Source organism: Saccopteryx leptura, chromosome 5, assembly GCF_036850995.1.
Source record: "Saccopteryx leptura isolate mSacLep1 chromosome 5, mSacLep1_pri_phased_curated, whole genome shotgun sequence".
Lineage (NCBI taxonomy): Eukaryota > Metazoa > Chordata > Mammalia > Chiroptera > Emballonuridae > Saccopteryx > Saccopteryx leptura.
Genome location: NC_089507.1, coordinates 149,285,186 through 149,306,670, shown reverse-complemented (window position 1 = coordinate 149,306,670; position 21,485 = coordinate 149,285,186). Strand labels below are relative to the sequence as shown.

General features: G+C 49.1%; 1 protein-coding gene across 2 annotated transcripts in view; it reads left to right on the top strand.

Annotated features, from left to right (window-relative positions):
* Positions 1-14,874, top strand: part of NOL10 (nucleolar protein 10) — a 77,775-nt gene extending 62,901 nt beyond the window's left edge. For both annotated transcript variants that reach the window (XM_066385990.1, XM_066385991.1), the window contains 4 exons: positions 6,168-6,341; positions 6,598-6,845; positions 12,575-12,677; positions 14,132-14,874. In XM_066385990.1, the coding sequence (XP_066242087.1) occupies positions 6,168-6,341; positions 6,598-6,845; positions 12,575-12,677; positions 14,132-14,263 (657 nt within the window). In that variant the 3' untranslated portion in view covers positions 14,264-14,874. The remainder of the gene's footprint in view (positions 1-6,167; positions 6,342-6,597; positions 6,846-12,574; positions 12,678-14,131) is intronic.
* Positions 14,875-21,485: the final 6,611 nt, after the last annotated feature.

Genomic DNA, 21,485 nt, shown 5'->3' with positions numbered 1-21,485 from the left:
AAAAACCTGAGGCTGCTGTTAAACAAAGTTTGTATGATTTGTTGCTTAACAGTGTTATCTAATTAAAATGAAGGCCTTAAAAACCATTCATGAATTAAGGAAAAGAATCCTTCATTATGATCGTTAAACATACTTGAAAGAACTGTTCGTCCATTGGCAGTTCGTTAGTCTTGCCTTTGAACTCAGCCCTTCAAACCCTCGAGAGCGCTAATGGCTCTGATAACTCCCGATTTGAAAGTCGGTGAGGTGCGGTTCTGTTCTGCTTTCTCTCCACCTGAAATTTCAGGGAGGCAGGCAGTGAAATACGTTCCCAGATATCACCGCTCCTGATAACATCATGGAGGTGTAATGAGGTGTTTACCGTCAGTTGCTGTTGGACCTGCCATGAACAGTGACCCACAGCACAATGTCAAGAAGCATCACCCACACCACACCTCATCTAGACTTAGAAATTGGAGATCTTAATTCTAGTAAAAATTAATGCGTCTGTTTTTTCAACAAATGTGTCCTGAGCTCCCAGGGCACACACGCAGCTTGGGAAGGCGTGGCACCCATGATCCATTTGTTCTGTTGGGGTTTGAGTTTGGGTAGAATCATTTTTTCTTGCAAGTATCATTTTCTGCCTGTTGGCTGTTTCTGCCAGTTTTTTGCTCTTGCCTTCAAGTCTGTATGGAGGATTTCTCTTGGATTCTGCAGCAGCTCAGTCAGGTATTACCCTGCCTACCATGCGTAAAGCCTCCAGCCCAAGTGTATCCTGTGGCCTGGAGACTTGTGAGAGGGGGCTTAACAGCCTTGGGCATTATGTGACACCTGTCAACGTTTATATTAAAGTAACAGTTCATCTCGCTGAGGGGACATATGATCATGCACAGACACTGGGTTGCATCGGAGCAGTTTGAACATCAAAAATGTTCTTTTTTAAAGCTTTTTTAGTACCAATTAAAAACTTCTGTTTTTTATTACAGCAGTACACGCCTAGTTTTAGGAAGTGAGCATTTCTCCAAGGTCTGTTAGGAGTGTTGGGTATCCCTCTCCTTTTCCTCCCCCCCTCCCTCTCTCCCTCCCTCATTTTCACCTCTCATGAGATAAACCCTTTTGCCTTTTTGGCTGACTGATTTGGTATAAAACATTGTCTCATAACAGTACTACTTCCTGACCCTTAAATGTCGGGCATTGTCTCCTGATAACCTGCCTCCCTACACCGCTCCGCAGTAACCCCGGGGAAGTCAGCAGTCAGCATGTTTGTGGTTGTGCCGATGCACAGTTCTTCACACTTCCTGATGACACTTCCCTCACAGCCCCGTCCTCCCTGGCCTTTATAGTTGACTTGTTTGTTTGTTTCTCTGTAGCCACCACTACTTAGCCCTCAGTTCTCTGCCCACTGTCTAAATTGCATCTCAGGATATGTATGCGAAGATCAGTTGTTAGGTGAGTTTTATCTTCCTGAAAAGTCTCTTCCCCGTCTTTCCACCCTGCCCTGCTCTGCTCCACCTGGACTGGCGTCTGGGGTGCCTGGCCCACGGCCGCCACCCTGGGGACCCACTGCCACACCCCCATGGTGGACACAGAATGAGAGGACCTGCATTGTCCTCAGGCAATCGTGTTTCTAGCCCAGACACCGTCTTCAGTGCATGGGGACAAGAGAGGCTTTTAGACCTGGCGTTTGGAACAGCCCCTGACCGACCCCACGGGCTGCTTCTCCTTGGGCTGTCCCTCAGAATGAGGGGGCGGGCAGGGAAGAGAAGAGTCCAGGGGACTCCCCCCCTGGGGGGCGGCTCTGGGCCACCTGCTGTCCCTGCCACTCGGTGGGCCCTTTTCATCCAGAAACTTGGGTTCTTCAGCTGGAATGTTTTCTTGAGGAAAAGTTAAGTAGTTTCTCTCTGCTGTGACCCATGGTCGTGTGTCTACACTTAAAGTGAAGGACTGAAAGAGCTGAGTGGGAACTTTCAGGTGGCAGCAGGACTCATTGTCATTGCGTGGTGACCTGGCCACACCATTTATGTGGGGAAACTCCAGACAGCTGTGTGTTTCTGGTCTGTATCTTGGGTGGTCAGATTCTCTTGCTTGGAGAAGGACAGCCCTGCTGCCCCCATTCTGAGAAGTGAGAACTAGAGTCCGGAGGGCTTAGGGGTGCAGGGTGGGGTGGCTTCCCCTCCCTGTGTCTGTGTCTCTTGCCTCAGGGTGCTGCTGGGCCAGCTGCTATCTCCCCCCACCCCCAAGGGAAGAACCCTCCAGGTGAAGAGCCTGGTGCTAGGCCTTCCTCCCTTGCTTCTGAAACCTCATTGCTCCTGTCCCCTTGACTATCCTCTTCATCCTTAAGGGTTTGGGACTTCTTAAAGCCCTTTTCTGTTGTTTTAGTGGGGTTTTAGCAGAGATTATGGGGAGACACTTGAGTTCAAATCACCTTCTTTACTCAAAAGTCTGCATTGCCTTAACTTCATAGGTATCAGCATTGGAGCATTAATTTGTTTTAAATGTCAAACATTCCTCATATGTGTTACTATGTTAAGACAAAATATTAACGAGCATCCTACTCAGATCTACAGATACACTTCTTTGAGGTAGGGCTGTGATATAAACAGTACTTTAAGATGTTTTCCAATTTTGAATGGCAAGTGTTTAGCATATATACCTGAGTATTTATAGGGCGGATCACGAGCTAGACACTTGTAAACTACCGAGAACACACTGACTACATCTTACTTAATCCTACTGTAAAAAAAAAAAAAGAAAGAAAGAAAAAAGACAGCTATGAAAACAAACAGACTAGGAGAACTCTCTGGGGGAAATATTTTTACAGCTAGGTCAGAAGAGTTTCACTTTATAGTTGTTCCTCCAGCACATACTTGTCTTGAGGCAAAGCAATTCATTTGTTTTAAAGTAAGAAAAAAATCTTAAGAGTACTTGCAACATATCCTTTTAAACATGTTTCTCTGTTAGTTATTAAATATTGTTATTTAATAAGTGCAGTAAGATGAAAAGGAAGAATCTCCCTTGGATTTTATTTTATTTTTTTACTTGAAGATGTGTAACAGGTCAGTTGCTATTCATTTGACAGTACTTGGGTCTTGGGCAGTATCCTTTATTTACAGATAACTCCCAAAATGCATGCTGCTCAGCCCCTGCCCTCTCCCTGAGGCCAGGTCCTTGTTCCCAGGCACCGCATTGGTGTCTGTCAGGGTTCAGATGACGTCCATGAGTCATTACCGTAGACTGAACTAGTCTTAAAAGGAACATTTCTTCTTTGTTGGTTAACTTTTCTCATTCACTGGATTTTTGTAAAAGATGATTTTTTTAGAGGAGTATGAAGTTCACAGTAAAATTGAGGGGAAAAGACAGCAATTTCCCATCCCCCCCATTCCCACACATTCACAGCCTCCCCACTCTCCCACCCCCCACCAGAGAGCATTTGTTAAATTGGTGACCCTGCATTGACATGGTGTCACCCGAAGTCTGTCATTTACATGGGGTTCACTCTCAGTGGTGTCCGTTCTGCCGGTTTGGGCAGCCGCACAATGACAGGTACCTGCCGTTACAGCGTCATGCAGAGTGGTCTCGTGCCTCGGCGTCCTCTGTGCTCCACCTGCCCACCTCTCCCCCCGCCCCTGGTAGCCGCTGGGCTTCCACTGTCCCCGCGGGTTCACCTTTCCCCCATCACACGGCTGAAACCGTGCAGGCTGTAGGCTTCCCAGGGTGGCCTCCTGCACCTGTGGCCTGCGGTGATGGTTCTTCCGTGTCCTTGTGGCCTGACGGCGTGTCTCTCTTGGTGCTAATGCTCCGTGGTCTGGGTGAGCCGCGGCTCATCTCCTTGGCTGGAGGCCAGCTCGCTTTCTGGGAACATGGTTTCAGGCTCTTCGTGTCACCCGCACCTCTTCTAATGGTCTCCAGTGACATGCCCTCACTCATGGTGTCACCAGCCTTCTGGTCACTCACGCTGAGCACTGGAGAGAAATTTCCAGCCCTGCTTTTTACTCCTCTTCCTCGCATCTCCTCCACAGCTGTCTCTGTCCTCCGACTTAGAAACACATCTCAGTGTCCTTCCCTATGGCCATGTGTGTTCCCAGCGCCCTCCTTCAGGCCCTGCATCTCTCTCAGCTCCTGCAGGGGCCACTCAGTCCTCCCGGGAGTCGGGCTCCCCTCAGCAGTGCAGTCCAGCACGTAGCTGGCTGCTGTAGTCCACGCTGCAGCAGGCTCAACGCAGAGCGCTGTCACCTGGTTCTGGAAGCACACATCTGTCTGCCCTCTCCTCCTCTGACCTTCTCCCCTAGCGCTTCCCCCTTGCCTGCAGAATAAAGGTCTCCAACATCCTCTGCAGTCTGGTCCAGTCATAATGCTGTTTCGAGTCTTGCCGTTATCCTTGCACCCTCAGCCTACTCAGCACTTCGCAGTGGTTGGCAGGGCTCCCTGGAGTTCCATCTTCTGAAACCTGCTCATCTCTCACGCTGCCCCTGCTGCCACCTCCCCCCGAACCCTTCCCAGATTTCTCTTATTAGAGTTACCCCTGCCTCTCGAGCTCTTTCAACTCTGGCTAGCGTCCTTCCTAAGGGACCTTGTGGCACACAGCTTTTCGCTCTTGGCACATGGTGAGCGAGCACCATAGGGTCAGGAACTGGATCTCGTCTTTGTTTCTTCTGGCACCTCAGCCTGTCTTAGAAGTAGTACTTATTATTGTTTGATATATCTTGAATATATATTCAATATATCATAAAATTTATGTAAAGGTTTATCAGATTTTAAGTATTATACATACAAGTAATAAACAGCCCAAATTCCTGATGTGTCATGATTTAATATTTTTTTGTGTGTGCGGCTTGCTACACAAGTACAGTATTCAGAGCTCCACTACCTACAGCCTCACTTACTCTCAGTAGTGGAGAAACTGTAAAAGAAAGTCCACCAGCAGGGCTGGAGTCTGCCACAGGAGGCTGGCGTCTCCAGCCTGGGTGCAGGCTATTTACTGCACAAACCACGTTGGCTAGGTTAGTTTATCTGGCTTCCAGGCCTGTGGCAGATAGGAAGCAGTGCAAGAACCCTGCGTGCAGAAGGCTGTCGTCTGTCTGCATGAATGTAGAGTTTATAATACATTCTAGAAAAATTTCCGTTCCGAAACGGTACAAGTGGAAAGGAATTTAGTGTCAGTCCTGAGCTATCCAGATGGGTCTCAGTAGCAAAGTTTTACTTTGTCAAAATGACAGTCTTTCACTGTCTCCTTGAGAACAATTAAATAGCCCAGGGAAAATTGATGAGGCTCTTCTCGGAGGGATGGTAACATCTCTGTTTCCAGGTAACTCGGCTAGAGGCTGTCAGCTCACACCCCCAGCTCCATTCAGGCTCATTCGGCTTGTTGATGTGTACGTCCTCTCTCAAGTTTGGAATAGGAAGTTGAGGACTCGCTGATTTTAATTCAGTATAGTAACTATGCTCAAAAAGTCATGCTTCGGCCCTGGCCGGTTTGCTCAGCGGTAGAGCGTCGGCCTGGCGTGCGGGGGACCCGGGTTCGATTCCCGGCCAGGGCACATAGGAGAAGCGCCCATTTGCTTCTCCACCCCCACCCCCTCCTTCCTCTCTGTCTCTCTCTTCCCCTCCCGCAGCCGAGGCTCCATTGGAGCAAAGACGGCCCGAGCGCTGGGGATGGCTCCTTGGCCTCTGCCCCAGGTGCTAGAGTGGCTCTGGTCGTGGCAGAGTGATGCCCCGGAGGGGCAGAGCATCGCCCCCTGGTGGGCAGAGCGTCGCCCCTGGTGGGCGTGCCGGGTGGATCCTGGTCGGGCGCATGCGGGAATCTGTCTGACTGTCTCTCCCCGTTTCCAGCTTCAGAAAAATACAAAAATAAAAATAAAAATAAAAAAATCATGTTTCAAAATCATATATTTTCTTGAAAAGTGGTTTTGCATTAAAAGGTTATTGAAGAAAATTCTGATATAATAAGCGAATAGTCAGAAAGGCTTGTTCTTAATGGATTAATAGAATTTATTTGTGGGCAGGAGACAGAACCCAGTCCCAGGGCATTTAGAGAGTTCTGAAAGCTAACTCTAAAGAAATTTCATAATCATTTGATAAATTCTACCTTACTCAGATTGTTGATTTGTAATCGAGTAAACTTTTAAAGTCGTCTTTCTGGTCAGCTTTTATTCAGATGATAACTTTAAATTTTTGCATTCTTCTTACAGAGCCTTCCTAGTATCCTCACAGATGATCGATTTAAAGTTATGTTTGAGAACCCTGACTTCCAAGTAGACGAAGAGAGTGAAGAATTTAGGCTTTTGAATCCACTTGTTTCAAAAATTAGTGAAAAAAGGAAGAAGAAACTAAGACTCCTAGAGCAACAAGAATGTCATGAAAAGGTAACGTACTGTGTAACATTCAGCATTTGTGCTGTTTCTTTGGTGTCAGGTTTCCTGTGTGAGTTAAAAGAGTCTCTGAGTAGACATGATGTGTCCTTTGTGTGACCTTCAGCTGAGGGTGCATCTGGTCTGAGTGTAGCGTTGTCCTGATGCGTGCGGCATCGTGTCCTCTGATGGGCCAGTGCTGTCCCAGTGGGAATACTGGGTCCATGTTTGGTGGGGGAGAGGAGCAGCTTCTAACTATTTTTACTCTCAGGAAGAGGAGGACGAGCCGGAAGGAAAGCCGAGCGATGCGGAGAGCTCCGAGAGCTCGGATGACGACAGAGGCTGGGTGGAAGAGGTCAGGAAGCAGCGGAGACTCCTGCAGCAGGAGGAGAGTGTGCGGCGGCGCGAGTGGCTCCGGGAGGACCAACAGACGGTCCTCCGGCCCCAGTTCTACGAGATCAAAGCTGGTGAGGAGTTCAGGAGCTTCCGGGACTCTGCCACCAAGCAGAAGCTGCTGAAGTGAGTGCCATGCCCGCCGGCAAGCCTGGCGTCCTGGGCGTCTGGGTCTGCAGCGCTAACGTGAGGGGCACCACACTACTGAGGGGAACACGGCTCCGTTAGGGTTCCTCTTAACAACTTGGGGAATGATTTGCATACAGTAAGACGCAGGTGTACCTGTGAGTGTTGGTAAGTGTGTATTGGGACACTATCACACTCAAAGCCACTCCTGTGGTCCTTGTTTTTTCCTATCAGATCCCCTGACCTACAGGTAGGTATGTCTTATTCTGTGCCCAGTGGCAATTGAGGTGACATTCTTTGCTCCTTGAGTTATTTTTAAAAATTAGACTTTGTTATGTTTACCCTCATCTCAGTTTACCTGATTATTGGAAAAGTCACTTGGAAAATTTGCCAGACATGTGAAGCCAGTTACAGGAACACGGGGAGGTGAGAGAGAGCGGTGTCCCAGAGCAGCCAGGCACACACAGGACAGGCAAAGGGGAGCTGCCTTGGTAACCGGGGGCCATGGTTTGGGGGTGGGAGGCATGACTAAACTCACTGACATTCTTCTTCTGCGGTGAGTTTAGCAGGGTAGAATGTAAAACACAAAATGGGTGAGAATTTAGTAGTTAGTGACTAGGTAATAGCTAAGTTAATACTCTCCACTTAAATTTCTTACAAGGTTAAACATCACTAAATTAACCCTTTTTTGAGAAGAGGAGCTCTATAGGTAATAATACTTATATGAGCTTAAAAGGAAAACCCTGTCAAATCACCCTTCGATGTGAACAGCTGCAGTTTGTGGACGTTTCGGCGCAAACTGCTTACTGAATTCTGGTCTTGACTGGGTTGTTTTGGCAAAGCCTGAACCTGCAGGACCCTTATATTATTTAATGAAGCCTTGACCCAGTATTTTTCGGGGAACTAAAGTGACTCCTCGTATTTATTCCGGGAGTCACCCCAAAGCAGTCAATAAAACCTATCAAGGTGGAGTGTATTATGTGTAGCTGCTCACTTGGACTCGCCCAGCTTCCAAACTATTTCTATAAAGGGAAAATTGAATAGTGAGTGGTAATTCACACTTGAATGAGTTCTCTTCTTTGCTTGGCATAGCTACCTGGCTTTAGGTAAGTCTCTGTGCCTGTCAGCACATTTATGTGGCTCACAGTATGCTGTTCTGTATTTGTGAGTACATTCATCACCTGCCAGCCTCTCCGCTCACCCATTCATCAGTCACGCACCCATGGAGGGCCTGCTGTGAGCAAAGGGCAGCCCGCACGTTCTCGCCGGCATGCCACAGGCTGTACGAGGTCAGGCGAGAGGCGGGTCAGAGATAGAGGGCTCTAACTGGAGGTGCAGGGTGTCTTTATAAGAGGTGATATTGAAACGGGGCTTTGACAGATGAAAGGTGAGCATGAGAAGCAGGTGGAAAGATGGCATTTTAGCGGAGGCAGCGGTGTGGCGGCGCAGGGGACAGCTGTCCTCGGACAGCGAGAGCACCGCAACGTGGGGGAGCAGCCGTGGACGAGGCTGGAGAGACGTGCTGGGCCCAACCCAAGCACCTGAGAGCCAGGGAAGGTTTCTAACCTAAAATTAAGGTGATAGATCGATTCCAACCTTTCTCCTATTGTGTAAATACTTATATAATAAAAGCAGTACATGCTTGTTGTAGAAAGTAAGAACAAAAACATAAGAAGTCCCTATTTCCCAGAAACTGTTCGTGAGAAATCTCCACTTTAGAGAGAACACGGGCACCGCAGACCGGCTAGCACACTGCGTTAGTCCCAGTCAGAGCTATGAAAGCCCGAGTCACTTAGATCCAAACTGCTCCCTGCCTAAGAGTAGGAAAGAAAGATGGGCGGACCCTCCACCGTTCTTGTGGTCACCGATTTCATGTCAAAGGAGAAAAGTAGTCTGGTGATGCTGACACGTCTGGCAGTGTTGCCACCGAGTCAAGAACACAATGAAAAACAGGTTTGAGGCCAAAAGTATTAAGTCTTGGTGGGGCTTCGCAACAGTGACTCCATTTGGGGCCTGTCTTGTTAGTTTGTTTGCTTGCTTGCTTTGTTTTTTTTGTTAAGAATTTCTTGAGTGTATATTACCTAGTGATGGGATTTCCTAGATCAGAAGGATGTGACAGGTGAGGCTTTCACCCCAAAAGCCGAGCACTTGGCATGCTGTCTGGATGCCCTCTTCCCCACATTGCAGCAACAGCGGGTATAGGAATCCCTCCGAATTGGAACTGAGCTGATAGATGAGGCATCTGGTTCGTGGCCACTTGAATTCACACCTCTGGAGACGGGGACTTAGAAGCAGCATATGCAAACTGAAAGCATCAAAATGGGGTTTTTTTCTAACCTTGACAGGGATTGGGAGTGCCTGTCATAGGGACATGGCGTGGGCAACACCACTGCTCCATGGACCCGTTCTCCAGGGCCCGTTCTCTCATGGACCCGTTCTTCAGGCCAGTGCAGTGGGCCCCCAGCGGCAGGCTCGCCTGTCCAAGCGCTTCCTCAGAGCATGGCCCTCAGGTGTCTTCAGCTCCATTGCCGCAGTGATTGAAAACACTCACCTGAGCACCAGGCTAAGTAGTCTTAACTGAAGTCAGTGTGTGTGTGCTATAAGGCCCGGACAGTAATCACTGGGCTGTCGGGGCCTCTGCTCCAGGCCCAGTTTGGGTTTCCCCTGGTGGCGTGCCTGCTTCTCTTTCAGTACAGCCTGCCTTCTCTGTGCCTGCCTCATCCTGTCCCGGGTCAGTCTCCTCACTGTCCACCTTCAGAAGCCCCACTCTGTCTTCTTAGCCAGCCCCACACATTGGGGGTGTTTATCTTGTGACGGTGAGATTTTTCCCTAAAATTCTTTCCTGTCGGGTACAAAGTGGCCCAAAGCCGGCAGCCCCAAAGCCCTGGTGGGAAAGGAGGAAGGACCCGGGAGGATGGGATGGGGCAGGCAGGGCGGGCAGCCCTCTGCCAGGCCTGCAGTGCAGGTCTCCATGTTCTGTTCTGGTCCAGGGGACAGTTTTTGGGTGTCTCCACTTCTCGGTCATCTCCGACCAAATTCACACACTAGTAGCAGGCTTTGGCACTGCTGGGTAGCGGCCACATTCTGTAAACTGACTTTCAAAGGGAGGGAAGTGGGACTCACTTTAATGGAGCAATCCCCACGCTCAGTGTCTGTGTCTGATCTTCTGCCACGGCTCTTTCTAAACCCACCTTGTCTGCCCAGCAGCCAGACAGAACAAGTTCCCACAGGTGTGCACTGCAAGCACACCAGGAGACAGCCAGGGTTTATATGCCCTATCATGGAGGAAACAAGTCATTCTTTAAAGAGCAGTAATTTTCCACAATTTACTTGAAAAATCTTTTTCTCCCCAAATTGGTGTTTTCTGTGTGCCACCTTGTCTTAGTGGCTCCATACTTATTCACGGTCCCTATTAACTTTAAACATCCAGGTTGTTGGCTCTGAGAGGGACAAAAAGTAAATGAGCAGGTCCGGGAATCTGCTTAGCTGACATAATTTCCGTGCAAGGCTAGCATCTCAGTTTACACTTCACTTTCTAATTCTTGTTTTAAAAAAGCCGAAGTAAATCTTAATTTCATGCAGTTTGTCAAGTGGAAGCTTGTCGTTTAGAATCCTTAATGGACACGTTTCCTGAACAAAACTTTATAAATCAAGTGTGGTCTAACACATGCCTGGAAACCAGAAGTTCTTAAATTGGAGTCCCAGTTTTAAACTTGACTTCGGTGTCGCCTGGGGCAGGTCATTTAATATCTTACCTCCCTTTCTGCCATCTGTAAAGGATAAGTACTTATGTCTCGGTTTTGTTGAAAGGATTAATTAGTCTGTAAAGAAACTTTAACAATGAAAAGTACTTTTAAAAGTGTTTCTTAGCCCTGGCCGGTTGGCTCAGCGGTAGAGCGTCGGCCTAGCGTGCAGAGGACCCGGGTTCGATTCCCGGCCAGGGCACACAGGAGAAGCGCCCATTTGCTTCTCCACCCCTCCGCCGCGCTTTCCTCTCTGTCTCTCTCTTCCCCTCCCGCAGCCAAGGCTCCACTGGAGCAAAGATGGCCCGGGCGCTGGGGATGGCTCTGTGGCCTCTGCCTCAGGCGCTAGAGTGGCTCTGGTCGCAACATGGCGACACCCAGGATGGGCAGAGCATCGCCCCCTGGTGGGCAGAGCGTCGCCCCATGGTGGGCGTGCCGGGTGGATCCCGGTCGGGCGCATGCGGGAGTCTGTCTGACTGTCTCTCCCTGTTTCCAGCTTCAGAAAAATGAAAAAAAAAAAAAAAAAAAAAAAAGTGTTTCTTAATGACATTATTGCTTAGAAAATAGTGCCACTTTTATGCTAACCACTTGATGTCTCAATTTATATAAAGAAAGTACATTTGGTGTGTTTTTGTCATAAAGTGGAGATAGGTCTCGTGGTGTGAACTTCAGTCGTGAACCTCAGATTTTGAAGGGGGCAGCACCTTGTCTTATGGGTCCTTTAGAAGCTGGACTGTGCCCAGGTGTTAGTCACAGAGCTTGTTGTCCTTCAGGAAGAAGGAGACCCTTCACACAAGTACCCCACTTTTTTATTCAATCAACTTTTTCAGGGTTAACTTTAAAAGGCTGCATTCAACTTTAAGTCAGTACAAAGGGGGTTGAAGGGGAGTGTATTTTCCTTCTTTTGAGGAGGGAGCAGAATAGAAAACAGAACCATATTCTTCCTTTTCTTCCTCTCTTTCAGTTTCATTTTGGGGATGTAAGCCTTTTCCCGAAGGATTAGTGCTGAAGTTAGAAATTATTGGAAGTATCTATCTTTAGACCTAATTTCATTTTCCCCCTCTAAACTATAAGTTCACAAAGAGGGTCAAACCTTTGATTTTCCAATAAAACCTAATAACGACATGCAGTGAAGTGCTGCGTAACTGGGACACAATTTGTGTTTGACATCTGGATTGTGAAGAAAGAGGCAGTGGGAGGGTGCTAATTATGCAGAAGCCAGTGAATTGTGAGGCCCGGTGGACCTAATAGGGGCACCGATTACTCGAGACCCTAGAGAAGTCTGGGAAGCACAATCCAGAAATAAAATGAAATGGAAGTTTGGGGTAAAGTGTGTCAGAGTCACCTAAGAAGCTGGAAGGCGCCTGCAGAGATGCAGTGACCAGGGCTGAAGGAATGGCATTTACCCCAGTGTGACAGCGCCAGTGCTCGCCCTGCGCCCCGGACGGGCTCGTGGAGCAGGCTGTCTGTGCTGTGGGTGTGAGTGTGGCCCAGCCTGAAACCCAGCAAGCAGGAAGTCAGCGTTCTCCTAGCACTTCTCTGCGGCTCGACCTGGGGACCTCTGTGTTCATCCTTTGTAGAAGGTGGATGAGTTGTCGTGATACTCACGCACCTAACTTGTGCCTGGTTTAGGTACAAAGTGCTTGAATGGCATCAGGGCCACCGACCGTGATGCTAACTCACAGTTTTCCGAAATGCAATTTAGAAAGATAAGCAGCAGCCAGTGAACTATTTGGAAGCACCACTTAAAATGTTAAATTGGTGGGTGTTTTTACAGCCGTTCTTTTTGCTGTGTACCTGTTGAGTGTGAGCCATGGCTGTCTGAGTTTAATTCTTCCTGCTGGTTGTTACATGACTGCCATTTTCTGTCTGCACCATACGTGTAAAAGATTTTCCTTCATGCATCAATCCTAATTAAAACTTGTTTCAAATGGTAAATTAAAACATAATGCTAATGAATGTGCCATCCTCTTACATCTCTCACAGTAAAACCCTAGAGGATCGGCTGAAGCTGGCAGCAAAAACGGAGACGTTGAGCGTGTCGGATACCACCGTTGGCAGCAAGCAGCTGACATTCACGTTGAAGAGGGTAAGAGGTTCTCTAATGTTTTTAATTCACTAACAACACCCGGGCTTCCACCAGTGCTGTGTGTGTGCTGTGTGTACTCTGTGTGCGTCCTATTTGTGTGCCGTGAGTGTGTGCTGTGTGTGTGCCACATGTGCATGTCATGTGTGTGTGCGGTGTGTATACTCTGTGCATGCCGTGTATATGCTGCATGTGCCATGTGTGCTATGTAGCACACATGGCTATATGTGTGTGCCATATGTCTGTGCTGTGTGTGCCACGTGTGCGGTGTGCATGCCGCGTGTGTGTGCCTTATATGTGCTGTGTGTGTGCCGCGTGTGTACTGTATGTGTCTCATGTGTGCCATCTGTGCATGCCGTGTGTGTGCCCCATGTGCTGTGTGTACCGTGTGTGTACTATGTGTGTGCCACATGTGCCATATGTGCATGCCATGTGTGCATGCCGTGTCTGTGTGCTGTGTATGTGTGTCTGCCCTCAGAGCCCCCAGCAGGCTCCCGCCTGTCAGGGGAGCTGTGCACTGCTGGAGGGTGAGCTGCAGCTGTGAACCTGACTCATCTGCACAGCTCTTGTCCATGTTTAGTGGGAGCAGATCTCTGGCTTTTGAGGGGGGGTTAATTTTTTTAAAACAGCCAGGAATTCTTTGGAAGCGGTCCTGGTGAATGCATGCTTGATCATGGGTGGGTTATAACACGCTTACTGTGCACGTGAGTGTTTTTGTGTTTTGTTTTGTTTTGTTTTTTGTATTTTTCTGAAGTTGGAAACGGGGAGGCAGTCAGACTCCCGCATGCGCCCAACCGGGATCCACCCGGCATGCCCACCAGGGAGTGATGCTCTGCCCATCTGGGGCGTTGCTCTGTTGCAACCAGAGCCATTCTAGCGCCTGAGGCAGAGGCCATGGAGCCATCCTCAGCGCCTGGGCCATCTTTGCTCCAATGGAGCCTTGGCTGCAGGAGGGGAAGAGAGAGATAGAGAGGAAGGAGAGGGGGAGGGGTGGAGAAGCAGATGGGCACTTCTCCTGTGTGCCCTGGCCGGGAATCAAACCCGGGACTCCTGCATGCCAGGCCAACGCTCTACTACTGAGCCAACCGGCCAGGGCTGTGTTTTGTTTTGAAGAGAGTGTGAATAACCCAGCGGTTCTGGCTTATAAACAAAAGACTGTTCTGTAGGAAGTCGGTGGCATCCTGTGAGCAGTAGTGTCTCTGAAGTTGGCTCCTCCCTAAGAGACCTTCCCCTTTTGTGTCCCAGCAGCATTGTGTGTTGGTAGAAAAGCCAGTCAGCACTGCAGTTTGGACTGCTCTAGCAGGACTTGTCTCGCCCAGGGTTTAGAATCTCTGGTGCGACAGTGACAGGGGCCCTTGTCCTGCTGCTCCTGCCAGGGGCAGCGGGAGGACCACGTTCCGTTTCCCACAGGGCACTGGGGTTGTGTCCCTCTTTCCTCTCATGGAACTCTCTTTTAGTCCGAACAGCAGAAGCAGCAGCAGGAGGCCGAGAAGCTGCACCGGCAGGAAAGGAAAGCACTCCGCCGCTCAGCCAGTCACCTGAGGTCCAGGCATAAGAGGGGACGGCCCTTTCACGGAGTCAGGAAGTGACCCGGCACATGGCCCGGAGGAAGCCCCAGGGTGCAGCATTAGTGCACGCCGTGCACAGACCGAGGGGGGACACACGGTCTGAACCGCCCCCGGCCACGTGGGCCTCCTGCAGAGGGGAGCGGGCAGCGTGCACCCAGCCTTCTGCGTCACAGCATCGGCTCTGGGCGCGGACGGCATCACCGCCCTCCATAAACATCATCCTTTCCCCGGTTTGAACCAAGTAGACCCGGCGGTCGTTTCTTAGTTTGGGGGAATATGTGCTGTAACACCGGAGGGTCCCCTGCACTGAAACGAAGCCTGGGCGAGTCCGTGACTGGCTGTCACAGCACCGTGCTCGGCTGAGCCTGGAAGCCGGCTCTTGGTCTGCTGCAGCGCAGCGGTGTGTCTGTTTGTGGGTGGGCTGCCCGTCTGCGTGTCGGTTTGGGACTTTTTAAAAAATATTTTTATACCGAGAGCATAGGAATTAATGATAATAAAAACCTAAAACAAGAAATGAAAGCTACCAGGTATTTTATACTTAACAAAAGACTAAATACAGATTTGTTCCCGTTTCCTAAGTGCACAGAGCTAAACTGGGTGGTGAAAACATTTGTAAAAATAAATGTTTCCATTTGAACAGCTTCTCTGAGAAAGACCCATTCCTTGAGGTAATCTGAAAATTAACTCTGGTTTTATTAGTTTGTCAGGTATTAATGTGATTTTGGAGGTGCTTGTCTTTATGTGCAGGGGGAGTGCTAACTTGGGATTGTAAGTGATAGAGTCTCGGTGGAAATGCAGTCAGTGAGCAGGTGGATGTGTGAGTTAGCATAACCCGCTGCACACCTGCAGCTGCTCGGGATGTCTGACTCGGGCCCCAGTCCGGTCCGGTCCAACCCGGCCGCCCTGCTCTCCATTCGTCCTTGTTCCGGGCTCAGCGTGTCCTCGTCTCACCAGGTCTCTCTTCTTTCCCTGACATACACCGGGGCCCGTCCCTGTCCCCCCTCTGCTCTTCTGTACAGACTGGCTTGCTCCACTGTGCAGGGGACAGCGTGGGTCACACATCCTCTTCTGTGGTTGGAGAGGTGGGCTGTTTCCACAGGGAAGTGTACGTCTGTGTCTGCCTGGATGTGTGTGTGTCTTTGGGGGCAGCGGGGACATGGTCACTGAACGACTTGGCAGCTGGGTCCTGGCGGGCCCGCCCCTGTTCAGTCCCTGGTTCCGGCCGCTTTCCTCTCCATGGCCCTCCTCTCCCAGGGGTCCTCTCCCAGCTGCCCTGCAGCCTCTCCACTCCCCCGGCTGTCTCCAGGCGGGGCATCCACAGTTAAAGCGCGCTCTGGCTGGGGTTTCCCCAGGCTTGAGGGGTTGGGCCACAGACCTACTTCCTGGGCTCGGGTCCTGGCACAGTACCTGGCTTTCCGGGCCACTCCCCTCCGTCCTTCAGGGGTCCTCCCTGTGGAGTGGGGCCAGCCGCCATGGTGTTGAGTCCCAGAAGCAGTGCCCCAGCTGGCAGAACCAAGTGCATTTGCTGTGGGGAACACGAGCCTTCCAGTGGGCGTCAGATCATTACCAGGTCCAGGAGAGTGGTACTGATCTATGGGGCGCTGGCAGCAAAGCCCACCTGACCAGGGTGGCATCCCAGCCCTGTTGCCCACCAGTTCCATATGCTCTATTTAACCCCTCTGAGTCTCACTTCCTCCTACAAATTAGCCTAATGCTGCGTTTTGGCAAGGGTTAAGTGAGGTTCGTACTTTAGGGATGCATCTAGCACAGACTGATGCCCGTGAGGACTTGACATAGCTCCTCCCTCACCAGCCCCTTCTCACCTCTGCATACGCCCCTGAACTCGTTGTGTTCGTCAACCGTGAGGTTTTCTAGAGCTTTTCTTCTGGGGATTTCTGAAAGGGCACACTGAGGCCCTGCGCTAAATCTTTGACATCCAAGAAAACTTGCTGCGCCCTGGCCGGGGTAGCTCAGCTGGTTAAAGCATGTCTCCCAATACACCAAGGTTGTGAGTTCAATACCCTGTCGGGGCACATATAAGAATCAACCAATGAATGCATAAATAAGTGAAGTAACAAGTTGCTGTTTCTCCTAAATGTTGAGCCTCGCAGAATAGATAGTTGCATAGATGCTTCCTCCAGGCCTGTTGGTCCCTTAAAACAGCCATCTCTTCAGAGTTGCAATTTCTCACGTTTGTAATGATTACTTCCTAGCCCCAGGACACGGCCACATTTCTCCCTGGCCTCCACAGGAGAGGAGTGTGGGGTGTTTGTGAGCCAGTGGAAGAGGCACAGCCTAAAAATGGGGCTTGGTTTTTCCATCGGGACATACTGGGGGCTCCTGAGTGACAACTTATGATCCTGCCCAGGTCCCCCTCGTGCTCTGATCCCCTGACCTACTAAGTTTTTTCTGACTATTAGGGGAAAGTTGCCAGCAGTGGTTGCTCTTGGAGCGAGGAGAAAGGGATGGATGGGGGACCTAATGGGGCCTGGGTGGTCGGCGGCTCTCCTGACTCGTGTGCCTTTCCCTGTGCGTGTTTTACTTCAACTAAAAAATCTAATTGAAGAATTGTTTTGTCAGCATCACATGGATTATTATAACAAGTAATTTCCGTCTAATCCCTTGGACATAACTTTCAACCAAGGTATATATTTCCCAAATACTTTTTTGTTTTATAAACAACTAAATGCACATTTTAGGGGTAAGCAAATGGGAACATACTGTTATTAAAAATAGGCTGGTCTCAACTTGATTTTTGTAATTAATAACAGATAACAGGCATTTTCCCAAGTTAAGTCTGTGCATAAAGAGAGGCCTACCTCGTTCATTTGTACAGACGTCAGTATTTTATGTAGCTGATCCATAATTTATTTAACTTTCCCGCTATTACCAGTTCTGCCTGAAAATCTAAAAAAGGAAACTTTAAAAAAATCAGTTCTGCAATAACTGTACCCCAGGTTATTTTTCAAGTGAGCATAGTAACTTCTCCCGTGTGGTGGTTACCTCGGTGCTCTGTCGTTTTTGTTGTGCAGATTGAGAGGGATTGGCAGTTCTGCTAGTTAAGAATATAGTTTCACTTTTTTTTTATTTTTATCCATAGGATCTCCCATGTGTCATAGAGCAGAAACAAACTGTCACATAGTTGGGCAAATCTTAATGACATTCTTTTGTGCACTGTTTATGGTTTTATTATGTCACCAGGTGACATAATCAAGATTCCCACGGCCGTAATGCAGTTCTTCATCTGGTGAACGACCCGCATCACCTGTTCTCCCACTGCCGCGACGCAGAGGGCTGCACAGGCAGGCGACAGGGGAGGACCTGCGTGTCCCCATGGTGGCTGAGAGGGGACGGGGAGCGGTATGTGGCCCCGGGGTGCTTGGCCCGGGCAGAGGCTGGGTTGGAGCATCCCTGAGCAATGTGGGGACAGCCGGTGGGGCAGGTGTGGGGTGAGGAGGGAACAGGTTCTAGATGACCAGTGAAGGCTTATTGAAAGCCTCATTCTCTTTTCAAGACCGCTGGTGGGTTACCCTCAGTAAAAGCAAGGGCAGTGTGTGCTGGCCCCTCTGCTCGCACCTCCACTCGCTCATTGTCAGTGCCCTGCCCTTGCTGTTCTAGAACGTTCTGGCACTCCTTGACCAGGGCTTCTGCCGTTGCTGGGAAAACCCTGTCCCTGGCCGTCACGCCCTGCTCCCAGCATGCCCTATGCCTTTCTTGCAACTGGTTCCCAACAGACATAATGTGCTTTGAAAAAACTTTTTATTACGGAAAATTTCAGACATATACCAAAGTAGAGAATGGTTTAATGAGCTCCTATGTACTCATCACCCAGCTTCAATAATTAACAACAAAAGCTCATTTTGTTTCATCTTTACTCCTCCCCATTGGCCCTGTTATTTGGAAATATTTTGATCCCAGACATATCATTTGATCCATAAATATTCATAATGCTTTACCTGTCTGTTTATTGCTTGTCCCCCTCACCCCCACCCCACACCAGGCTGTGAGCTCCCCAAGGATCAGGACTGTTTGGTCTGTTCCCCTCAGTGCTGTGCGTCCAGCATTTGATACAATACCTGACATGTAGTAGCCACTGAAACATTTATTAAATAAATGAGGACTGAAGCCTCGGCCAGATAGCTCTGTTGGTTAAAGCATCATCCGGAAGCACAGAGGTTGCTGGTTCGCTCCCCAGTCAGGACACGTGCAGGAACAGATTGATGTTCCTCTCTCTCTCTCTCTCTCTCTCTCCTCTCCTTTCTCTAAAATCAGTAAGTAATATTTTTAAAATATTTTTAGTAAAAAGATGGGGACTGAAGGTTGAACTTTCAGTTGAAAGCCGGCAGGTTGATTCGTACTTGACAAGAGCTGTGTTGGGACGGGAGCTGAAAGGCCCCCTTGGGGTTCAGGAGAGAACAGGGCAAAGGGAATCAGAAGTCGAGACTGCAGACAACACTTGGAAGGAGGTTTTGGATACAGGGCAACAGAAAATAGGACGTGTGAGGTCAAGAGAGTGTTTTCTTTAAAACGAGAGATTCCAGCTTGGCTGCCTGCTGCTGGCAACAACCCAGGAGAAGGAAAACGTGACAATGAAATCACTGGACTGATGCCCATAGTAGGTGCAGCAGTTATCGGTTGCTGTGTAACAAATTACCCCAAAACCTTATGGCTTAAAATAACAGTTATCTAACAGTTACAGTGGGTCAGTGTTCTGGGAGCAGCTTAGCTGAGTGGTTCTTACTCAGGTGTCTCATAAGGGCATAGTCAAGATGTCAGCCAAAGCTGCGGTCATTCAAAGGCTTGATGAGCTGGATGTTCTCCCCTCCCAGCTTGGCTACTTGGCTGCTGGCAGGAGGCCTCAGTGCCTGACCACACGGACCTCTCCATAGGGCTGCTGGAGTGTCCTCATGACATGGTACCTGACTTCCCTCAGAGCGAGGGACCAGGAGAGCAGGAGGGACCAAGATGGGAACCACAGTGCTTCTCGTCACCGAGTATTGGAAGTTGCATGCGATCACCTACCCTCTCTTCGGTTTGTCAGGCATGAGTCAAGTACAGCCCACTTGGTGGAAGGGGAATTAGAGACCATCTTTTGAGTGGAGGGCGTGTTCAGTAGGGTTGTCAGACTAAATACAGGACACCCAGTTACACTTGAATTTCTGATGAACAAATAACTGATTAGGTGAGACATTTTGCTGGAGCTTCTGTGAGAATCTTTTATGACCGAATGGATGAGTATCTTTTTTTCAAAGCTCTATGTTCAGCATAAATGAAAGGCAAGATAGCTTTTACGGAAGAACAGTTTTAGTGGTTTAATAAGAAAAGTTAATTGAATTTTGTGGTTCTTAGATAAACTTTAAGTACACTAAAGAAATCTGGCTTTTTTGTTTGTCTGTTTTTTGGTAAATTGATTGATTTTGATTTTGAAATGACTTTCAAACCTGACTTTACCTGGGTAGCCACAAGTTGCAACAAGATCACAGAGTCTGTGCTACCATTATTTTTAAGCAAATGCAGATTGTGGTGGCTACATAATTCCGTTTTGCCCTTTGTTAAGTTTGAGTCCTCACAACCAACAGGAAACTCGTCTCTTTTGCATTTGAGAATACTGAAAGTAATGTGTTTTAGTTCAAGAAAAGTCCAGAGTCAATGAATGTGTTGTGTCTCAGAGTGACTGAATTCTACTGAAAACTTTGAAAGAGGACAGCAAAGTATCAGAAGAAGTTAATATGTACAAATAAATAACTATAAGTACATTCTGAATTATTTCTTCCAACATTCCAGAAATGTGTGTTTCTCCAAGTTGGCGTAAATTATTTTTTCTCCTTGGTAAAATACGGAATTGCCTTATATTTGGAGTTTCCATATATTTAGGTGCATATATAGTTTCTTGATTTAGGATACTACACATCTTGTTGAATATACAGGGAAATTTCCAACCCTGATCATTTTTATTATTTTTTTAAGTTTTCCATTGATTTGAGGGGTATAGGGAGAGAGGGAAGCCACAACTCATTGGTCCACTTAGTTGTCCCATTAAATTATGGACTCATTGGTTGCTTCTCGTATGTGCCCAGACTGTGGCTCAAACCCCCAATCTTGGCACACCAGGATGACACTCTACCCACTGAGCCACCTGGCCAGGACCTCGTTTTTATTCTTAAAATTTATTTTTTTATCCACTTGTAAATTTTTCAGAATTAATTAATGCCTCATAAAAGTCTCACCATTATATTTGAACTATTGGGACTCAGGGTGATGCCTTCTGCTCACACTTGTAACCATCACCATGAACACCCTCGAGGTGAATGGAGAAGTACTGGAAAGTGTTCTGTCCTTGCCCTTAGAGATGTGATAGCCTAGAGCCCCGGAGCTTGCGTGGTGTCCTGGTGCCCAGCTCTGCTGCCGGGGGGTGGAAACCACCCTGGGCTGCAGGTTTCCTGCCGAGTGAGCTTCCCATATGCACACATTAATTGAGGAGGAAGTTGTCCTCTACCAGTGGTGGGTTCCAGACTCCCTGACTATTTTGTAAACCCAGGTGGAACTTCAAAGTCACAGGGCCAAACGGTTTCCTGCCAGGTGGGAGGGAGGCCAGCCAGCTGCGCTTTTCTGTTAGCCTTGGGATCACAGAGTCCGGACAGAAGTGTGAGTCCTAGGTGCCCTTCACGTTCAGCCGGCCCAGACACGTGCCCATTTGGATTTCCCATCATACCCTTTGAACTAGCATTCCAGTTTCTGCTTGCATGCCCAGCCCCAGTCGACAAGTGGCCTTCTCCCCTGTGTCAGGGCCTCCAACTGAGACTTCCAATGTGGGGAGTTGACACCTCGCTCCCCCCTTCTCTCTCCCCTCCCCACCTTGCTCGCTCTACCTCCCACGTCTCTGCAGAGCCAGGTGAGTGTCTCCTCCCCTCGCCGGGGCGTCTCTATTCCCCTGCACTGCCTGCTGACCCTCCACACCCTCCTACACTGGCTCCCGGCAGAGAAGCATGCCTCCCGCCGGTGCACCTCTGTGACCAGACTTCTGCCAGCCTGCTTGACCCCTATGTCGTGACGGACACTGTCTTGCCCTTGCCTCGTGGGTTTGCTGCTGGCTCCTCACCCCCCGCCACCCACACAGGTACCGACGTGTACCAGGATGTCTCTAAACTTTTCCTTCCTCCTCTCTCCTCTCCTGGGTGTTCCCAGACACCTCCCAGGCAGCCTCTGTACCTTCCGTTGGGCGGGCCCACGGGAGTCTCCAGTT